Raw genomic sequence first — 9,586 nt, 5'->3', positions numbered from 1 at the left:
AAAATGTTCCTGTTTATTCCTGGGGAGTTTGGAAGCCAAGCTATCGTGTATTCTTGATGAGGAAAGATCTTGTGCAGTACAAATTGTAGAACGTAGATCCTGAGCTTTTCTTAAAAAAACAATTACCGTAATTTCCGGACTATAAGCCGCGACTTTTTTCCAAAATTTTGGACCCTGCGGCTTATAGTCAGGTGCGGCTTATATAAAAAAAAAAAAATCGTGATTTTTGTGATGACTTGATCACTTTTACTCTTAACACTATTATATACAGTAAAAGCTACAAAACAAACTGACAAATAACTCGTTTTCAAATCAGACGAGTAAAAACTGGTCAAATATCAATTTGCAATTGTAGTAATGACACGAATTTGATGCACAATTTGTCTTCGCGGGCCACATAGAATGATGTGGCGGGCCGTATCTGGCCCCCGGGCCTTGAGTTTGACACCTGTGCTCTAAACCCTTTCTCTTACTCTGCCATGTGACTCAGAGATTACACAAAGCAGTGGCGCTGTTTGGACCATCTGCATTGTATTAAAACCCAATCAATCAGCATTTAAATTCAATTCTTCTGACATTTTGCTCACCAAAAACAAGTTGTAATGAATGTGAACTTTTAATGCATTTTATTCAGAAGGTTACTTTGAACCCTGAGGCTTAAGTGGCGGCGCGGCGTACTTATGGATTTTTACGGCCTCTGGCCTCCAGGGGGCGCTCTAGCAGGAAGCAAGAGCGAGACAGGCGAAGAAGAGAATGCACCGAAGAAGACGTGCTAGTTTGTGTTTACAACATTTCGCGCATCACGCAGAACGCGATCAAGACGGAGATTACTGAAAGGAAGCTTTTATACACAAACCGTCATCATGGGGGACAAAAGAAATGCATATGATGCCGCTTTTAAGCTAAAGGCAGTCGATGTTGATGACATTGTGTTGCGGCACCCTTTTCTTTATTTCATGGTTCCGTCTACTCTGGAGATATATGTGTCGCTCGCTAGTTTAATGTAATTTAGCGCTTCGTGCATGAATAAGATTAGCATGAACAGACCCTCATCATGGAAAATGCTAGAAGAAATGGATAAAAACGACGACGAAAGAGATACTGAGAAAGTGTGTGGCGAAGGATATCTAACGCTATTCCAATCGGAAATTGAGGCGGAAGACTTCGATGGTTTCAGTGCACAGGAGGAAGATGAAGACGATGAAGCTCTTTTTTTTACTTTTACTTTAACCAGCCCTGTCAGTTCTGTGCTACCGTGTTGCTGGTGTGTTACCGCCGCGTCTCAGTGACTTTTACCGGTATGTTTTATTTAATCAAACCCTATTAGTGCTGTGTTACTTCCGTGTTGCTGCGGTATTACTGCCGCGTCACAGGCAGTGTTTGGAAAGAAATGTTAAGGTATGTTATTAAAACTTTAAAAAAGCTTTCTGTGTCCAGTATTTCTTAGTTAATAACTTGCGTGCACACTTCCGTGTTGCTGCGGTACTATTGCTGCGTCACAGGCAATGTTTAGAAAGACATGTTAAAGCATGTTATTCAAACTTCAAAAAGGCTTTCTGTGTACTGTCTTTCTTTGTAAAAAACTCGTGTGCACGTGCGGCTTATAGTCCGGTGCGGCTTATGTAAGAAAAAAACTAAAATATCCCCGAATTTTAGCTGGTGCGGCTTATACACCGGTGCGGCTTATACACCGGAAATTACGGTAAGACTAAGTTTATGTTATTTGGCAAAGGCACAGCGAACATAAAGGTACGAATAGAAATAGATGAGACTGAAATTGGGTGCAGGAAAACACATTTCTTGGGGTTACAGTAGATGAGTCGGAAGCCACACATCGAACACGTACCGTCCAAAATCTCAAGAAGCATTGGAGTCATACAAAGCAAAAGAAGGACTGGATTATCATTCACTTCGGACACTTTATTGTTCACTTGTCTTGCCATATTTGCATTACTGTGCTGAGGTTTGGGGTAATACTTACAAAACTTCACTACAGCCAATATTCTATTCTATTCTATTCTATTCTATTCTATTCTATTCTATTCTATTCTATTCTATTCTATTCTATTCTATTCTATTCTATTCTATTCTATTCTATTCTATTCTATTCTATTCTATTCTATTCTATTCTATTCTATTCTTATCATCCTGCAGAAAAGAGCAATAAGGACTATTCATAAAGTCAACTACTTGGAGCACACAAATCCACTTTTCATACAATCCAAACTATTGAAATTTACTGACATAGTATCTTATCAAACAGCAATCATCATGTATAGGGGAAAAGCAAAACAACTACTAGAAAATATCCAAAACTTATTTAGGATTCGGGAGGGAGTTAAGGGGGAATCACAACTTCAAAATCTTAAACATAAGAACAACCTTAAAAAGTTTCTGTATAACTATAACCGGGATCAAACTATGGAACAATCTGAATGAGGAACTCAAGCAAAGTCCAAATATCCACCAGTTTAAAAAAAATTACAAAAATATGTTGTTTAGCGGGTACAAGGGCAAAAAATGCCAAACAGAAAAATAAGTGTGAAAGTGTGTCTACTTGTGTTCTGTTGTAGATTTATACGTTGAATCATTAGTTTGATGGATAAAGTGAGAAAGGGGCAGAAATCTAAAAAGCTATGCTTCCTCCTACTCCTTTTTGGGCATTCTTTGTTATTGTTTTTTTCAGTTTGGTTTATTGTTTGTTTGTTTCATGGACTTAAATATGGCACTTTAAAGTGTTATTTATTTTGTTTTTCTGTTTTTATGTTTTATATATGTTCGAAATAAAAATATATCAATCAATCAAATAATCCCAAATACAATTTGTCTTTCACCTGCCTCAGTCAACGTGTGGCTTTCTTTGAAGAATACAATGATGATGTTATGCGGAAGAGTGATGAACATTGCAAGAATCACGCAAAGTGACATTTTATTAAAAATGCTCTTTGCTCTTATAAAATCACAACCTCTCAGAGATTTGTATTTAAGTGACAAAGTGAAATCCCCACAAATCCAAACACCTATACCACCTTTGGACCACAGTTGAAGAAATAATACAAAATCAGAATAGCGCCAGTTCATTGTTGAAACAATACCAATAAACAAAATGAGTCTATCTTGTATACAGTACACAGAGTGCAATAAATATAATTTTAATTGAATGAAACGACAATGGAAATCTAGCAAGGAAAGCTTAATATTTTGAGGATTTTCACTTTCAACAAGTGAAATTGAGTGCTACTTTTCATTAAAAAATACTGGGAAAAGAGCCACCGTATTTGCGGTTCCACTCTTCTTACCTGTCTGTGAATACAGAATCAATTTTGATGTTTGAAATTAGAGCAGCACATCAATGAAAACTATCATTTAAAATAACATTTAATGGAGTCAAACTGCAAAGGCAGAACTTTGTGTCCAGAATGAAGACATCCACATCGATTTGAATTAGTATTCTGATTAGGAGTTAGGAGGGTGCGGGTTTGATTCCAGCTCCGGCCTTCCCTGTGTGGAGTTTGCATGTTCTCCCCGTTGTTTGTGCCTTTTCAAACGTGTTAAACTGTGTCCATGTGCAAGCGCAAGAATGTTCTGCAAGACACATCTGCAACCCAAATTATGTTAAATTATGTACAGGTCGGAAGTTGACCTTCTGACCACGTGGTGCAGGGACAACAACCTCCTGCTGAACGTCAATAAGACCAAGGAAATCGTTGTTGACTTCCGGAAGGGTCACACAACACACCTGCCGCTGATCATCGACGGTGCTGTGGTGGAGAGGGTGAGCTGCACCAAGTTCCTGGGGGTGCACATCAGTGAGGACCTCTCCTGGTCCGCAAACACCTCGTCACTGGCAAAGAAAGCTCAGCGCCACCTGTACTTCCTGCGGAAGCTCAGGCGTGCATGTGCTCCTCAGGCAGTCCTGTCTACATTCTACCGTGGCACCATTGAGAGCGTCCTCACCAGTTGCATCGCTGTCTGGGGTGGTAACTGCACTGAACAGAACTTGAAGGCCCTGCAGCGCATAGTGAATACGGCTGGTAAGATTATTGGTGCTTCGCTCCCCTCCCTGAAGGACATTTACACCTCCCATCTCGCCCGCAAAGCAACCTCGATTGCCAGAGATGCGAGTCACCCGGCTCACTCTTTGTTTGACCTTCTGCCCTCTGGGAAGAGGTACAGGAGCCTGCGCTCCCGCACCACCAGACTCGCCAACAGCTTCTTTCTCCAGGCTGTTAGGGCCCTGAACTCGCTACCCCCTTCTGCGTAGCGTGCGGCACTGTTGCACTATTTTCTGGAATGTCTGCTGTAAGCGCACTTGCTCCCTTTTTTTTTTGCTCCTCTTATTTATTTATTTATTTGTTGTGTTATTTATTCATTATTTATTCTGCACGCTTTTGTTATACTTGTTTACTTGTCTGTCTGTTGTGAGCCATGTCTTGTCACCGTGGGATAGGGGGGAACGAAATTTTGGTTTCTTTGTGTGTCTTTGGCATGTGGAGAAATTGACAATAAAGCTGACTTTGACTTTGACTTTACACCATCTTCATTCATCATGAAGTGTGTCTAAAATCTTTAGTAATTAAATTTGTTCTTGTTATTGCTAATCAATAGTAATTATATTCTACGCTTGTATGACGCTTGTATGGTCATTCAGAATATTAATATTAATTTTGAGGATTTTGAAATTCCATGGTGCACCAATTTAACCAAACAGTGATAGAGATAAAACTAAACTGACTGTTGATGAGTTATATAACAGCTAACAGGAATTAACACACAGGTTTACAGTGTCAGTTTTAACAGCGACTGCTTACTCTTCTTTGTCTTTGTCCTGTCTTGATCTCTGCTACTGTGATTCAGATTACTATGGTAAACTGATTTTTTTCCCATCTCCCCCGATTATGATGATGGGACAGCTTCCATTTTATTTCACCAAAAATTTCATACCTGTCACGCCCGTGCCAGAGCACGCTCGGCCGGCAACTTCCCTCAGCCACACCCCTTCATCACCGTAATGTCTGTCACCTGCTTCCTCTTGTTACCTTATGTATTTAAGGCCTGTCCGTGTGTTTCTCCCTGTCGGTGTCTACTGTTGTCTTCCGTGCCTGTCCGCGCCCGGTGTTCCTGTCGTCTGGTTTTCCCCCCGGTCTTGTCTGGAGGCTCACGGTCATAATTTTATCCTTGTTCAAGTGGACTTCGGTCGGTCTGTCTGTCTGTTTGATAGCGGTGAGTCTCTGTGTGATAACAAGTGATAACAAACTTGACTTTTCCAGCTAGCATTAATATGAAACACTTGTAAGACTCTGCCCTTTGGTGTGATATCTTTATTTGTACACATTTAAAAAGACACAAATAGAAAGTGTTCAAAACAAAAAAAATTGTCATGCTCGTATATCATATAAAACCTTAAAAAAAAAAGTAATACAAGAACCCAACATACCCAACTGCGACCAGAAAGGCTCATGTGGGGAGGTGAAAATGGACTACTATATTTTAAAATACAAATACATGTTTTTTTTTTAAATGATAAACCGATTTTGAATTGACTCTGAACGCTTTATGTAGCATTTAATTACTGCTGCATACGTATATACATAAATTGCATACACGTAATTTTAATTAATTTATTCATTCATCCATTCTCTGTACCACATTTTTAAATTCATATTTTAAATGTTGCGCTGAGCCAAATGCCATGAAATTCATTGTGTGTCATACACCTGTGCAGATCTTAACGGTTAGGTTAGTTTTCCGAATGACAAAGTCTGTCAAAGTGTATGAGCTCTATTTTTGTGCTCTGACAAATCCAGAGTTGATGTGGGTTAGATCAGCAGTTGGTAGTTTTGCAGACAAGTGCAAACTGGCATACTGTACTGTATTTAAAAAGGAGCAGTTTCCGCTGTGAACAGAGCTGACCATTCTCAGCCAATAAAGGTGACTCCTAATTCCCTTTATATGAAACACCCTAACGTCTCTTATGGAGATAGCTCTGTGCAGAAAATGAGGCATGCCAGAGAATTTTCATTGCTCTTAGCCAGTGTGGCGACAGACAACACAAGGTGGTAACATCATTACATTTGGTGATAATCACTAGCGAATTAAATAGTTGGCATTTAGGATGTCCGCTGTTGTCAATTTTATTAATCCACACACATCCGGAGAGCTCTGAGTCTGTCTGCCTGTGCCCCGATCAAATCTGTCAAAAATCACATTAGGCTACGTGCGTCACTATTTAGACATGGTACGGGCAGGCATATCCTTGAGTCCGACTTTCTGCTACTCAATGGTCATTCAGGCGGTCCAGCCTGTGATTAAGCAAAGCACGCCCATACCATGAAGCTCCCTTCACCATGCTTCCCTTCACACATGGTGTTGTAATGTGTGTTCTTCCCAAACAATTCAATTTGGTTTCATCTGTCCACAGAATATTTTTACAGTAGTGCTGTAAAACAGCCAAGGGCTCTTTAGCAAAATTCAAAATGCCCTCCTTGGTATTCTCCCATGAACTTCATTCTTGTTTGATGCTTGTAGATTTGTCAACAAACATTGGGGTTTGCCAGTGATTTCAACGTCTTTAGAGAATTGGTTCTTTTTTTACCTTTTGCAGACCCCTTTACTTGATAGCCATACATTAGAAGAGAAGCAACAAATTTGTCTGACCATAGACTGATGAACATCAAGACTCTTAGACACTTGTGTAACCTATTCCATCATTATACAACTTTAGTTTAAATACAAAGACAAATCCTGACCTCAGCCCATCCGAGATGCTGTCATAAGACCTCATGAGAGATATTCACACGAGGTCCCCCACCCCCAAAAAAGAAACAAAATTCTTTGTGTGGTATTAGTTCATGCAAACTCTGTGTTTATTCTTGTGATTTTGATGAGACTTCATTTTATGACCAACCTTTGCAGAAATTCACAGAATTCCAGAAGCTTCCCGGCAGTGGTGACTCATCAAAAGAGGGCGCGAGCGAGGGCACTGCCCTACGAGATCAGTTCTTATTATCTTTCACTTCTTTTCAAAATTAGTGCACTTTTTTTGTAATTAGCAAAAAGTGGACAGAGTTCAAACCAGTCAAGAACAGTCTGGCTGGATTTAGGGCGAAACGGTTCAAGTGACCCAATTCTGGTGTGGTTTTTTTCCTCCAATGTGGCTCAGTCTGGATAGAGAACGAGGCAGGAAAATCATGAAAAAACAGTACAAATGCAAACCAAATCAGGCCTTAAACATATGAGTTATGAATTGCGTCAGTTAGGGAAATTTAAGTAAACTGGTTAGATGCACAAAGCCATTGTGATCCGGATGTCATTGCAAATCTCAATCGAATAGACTGTCTCTCGGCTGGCCTAGGAAACTGTCAAATGTAAAAACTGGCCAAAGTATCAATTAAGATTAGTAGATTTACAGTCACTTCCATTTTTTTTGTTCTTCTGCCATGTGTTTGCCTGCTTGCCTTTCTGGCATGAGTGTTGTTTTTGGTGTTAATTTAATATAAGCACGTGATCATAATTTGAACGTGATAGAGATGAAACAATACAGACCCTCAAAAATGAAGTAGGCACTGAATTGAAATCGGGCATTGAAATTTCAAGCACAGATCTCAAACCCTGTTTTCTCATAAAAAAAACCCATAACTGTTGTCTGAGTCATGCCGAATTATCTTCAACATGACCAAATCATGATTATTTTACATCTTTGTTTGCTTGTTTCTTCTTGTACATCTATGATTGTGGCAACATTGGGGCAATTTGAGGTCACAGGTCACATGATAGAGGAAATGTGACCAAATAAAGGAAGAAAGCATGTCCCCACATATGCAGTGCATGTGTGTCTTTCTTTATGGATAATGGAAATCTTCATGGCGAAGTATTTTATAAAGAACCCAGTAGAATATGTTGAAAAACAGGAAGGCAAGGGGGAAACCGGCCCTCGACACCGTGTCAATCTTTTTGGCTCGGTCGATAAATAACTTCCTCATCTCCTCCATGCTTTTCCCACCTCCTGAAGCGACGCCTGGACGATTCAGAGCAGCGTTTGCCGTGGCTCCTTGAGTGTTTGGTGCAGTGACAGTATTGTTAGTGGTGGCCTTGGAGTCCTTGCTATTGCTGGGAGTGGAGGTTACAGCAGCTGTAGAGGTCACTCTGGTCTCATGCACTTCCCCTTCCTGTTGGACAGAAGAGAGCAGTAGAAATCTCACTGTTTTTGTGTGCTCCATAAACTTCTAAATTTTATTGACAATACAGTGAAACCTCCAAAGCCAAATAATTTGTGGTCTGATGCTGGTTGACATTACACTTGGTCTAATTTCAAAGGCAGTTTGCTTTGGTAAACAAATAATTAATAGTACATTAATTTGGCCCACTCTTTTCTTCAAAGATCCACAAGTCATTCCATATTTTCCCCCTCCTATTTACAGCAACATTTTACATACATTCAAGTGACAGCTAAAACATTTAACATGTCATTTAAAACATGATTTGTATAGTTAATAAGGGTTTTGTTGACACCTGACATTTTCAATATTTCCTATTAATATAATATTTTTCTCAATCAAAGATTTGCCACCTTCCCAAAAGAGATTGTGCTTCGTTTGGGTAAACTACCCTGTTTGTATTCTTGATGAGGAAAGATCTTGTGCAGTACAAATTGTAGAACGTAGATCCTGAGCTTTTCTTAAAAAAACAATTACCGTAATTTCCGGACTATAAGCCGCGACTTTTTTCCAAAATTTTGGACCCTGCGGCTTATAGTCAGGTGCGGCTTAAATAAGATTTTTTTCGTGATTTTTGTGATGACTTGATCACTTTTACTCTTAACACTATTATATACAGTAAAAGCTACAAAACAAACTGACAAATAACTCATTTTCAAATCAGACGAGTAAAAACTGGTCAAATATATAAAACAAAAGATATTAAAAGTGAAGACAATTTGCAATTCTCGTAATGACACACGAATTTGATGCACAATTTGTCTTCGCGGGCCACATAGAATGATGTGGCGGGCCGTATCTGGCCCCCAGGCCTTGAGTTTGACACCTGTGCTCTAAACCCTTTCTTTTACTCTGCCATGTCACTCAGAGATTACACAAAGCAGTGGCGCTGTTTGGACCATCTGCATTGTATTAAAACCCAATCAATCAGCATTTAAATTCAATTCTTCTGACATTTTGCTCACCAAAAACAAGTTGCAATGAATGTGAACTTTTAATGCATTTTATTCAGAAGGTTACTTCGAACCCTGAGGCTTAAGTGGCGGCGCGGCGTACTTATGGATTTTTACGGCCTCCGGCCTCCAGGGGGCCCTCTAGCAGGAAGCAAGAGCGAGACAGGTAAAGAAGAGATAATGCGCCGAAGAAGACGCGCTAGTTTGTGTTTACATTTCGCACATCACGCAAAACGCGATCAAGACGGACATTACTGAAAGGAAGCCTTTATACACAAACCGTCATCATGGGGGACAAAAGAAATGCATATGATGCCGCTTTTAAGCCAAAGGCAGTCGATGTTGATGACATTATCTTGTGTCTACTCTGGAGCGTACTTATGGATTTTTACGGCCTCCGATCTCCAGGGGGCGCTC

General features: G+C 39.9%; 1 protein-coding gene across 5 annotated transcripts in view; it reads right to left on the bottom strand.

Moving 5' to 3' along the window:
- Window positions 1–5,303: 5,303 nt before the first annotated feature.
- glra3 (glycine receptor, alpha 3) overlaps window positions 5,304–9,586 on the bottom strand; it is a 105,982-nt gene continuing 101,699 nt past the window's right edge. For all 5 annotated transcript variants that reach the window (XM_088373349.1, XM_088373350.1, XM_088373353.1 and 2 more), the window contains one exon: window positions 5,304–8,168. In XM_088373349.1, coding sequence (XP_088229475.1) covers window positions 7,842–8,168 — 327 coding nt within the window. In that variant the 3' untranslated portion in view covers window positions 5,304–7,841. The remainder of the gene's footprint in view (window positions 8,169–9,586) is intronic.

Source organism: Syngnathus floridae, chromosome 4, assembly GCF_059516105.1.
Source record: "Syngnathus floridae isolate MCC-2025c chromosome 4, RoL_Sflo_1.0, whole genome shotgun sequence".
Classification (NCBI taxonomy): domain Eukaryota; kingdom Metazoa; phylum Chordata; class Actinopteri; order Syngnathiformes; family Syngnathidae; genus Syngnathus; species Syngnathus floridae.
This window is presented reverse-complemented; position numbering and strand designations above follow the sequence as displayed.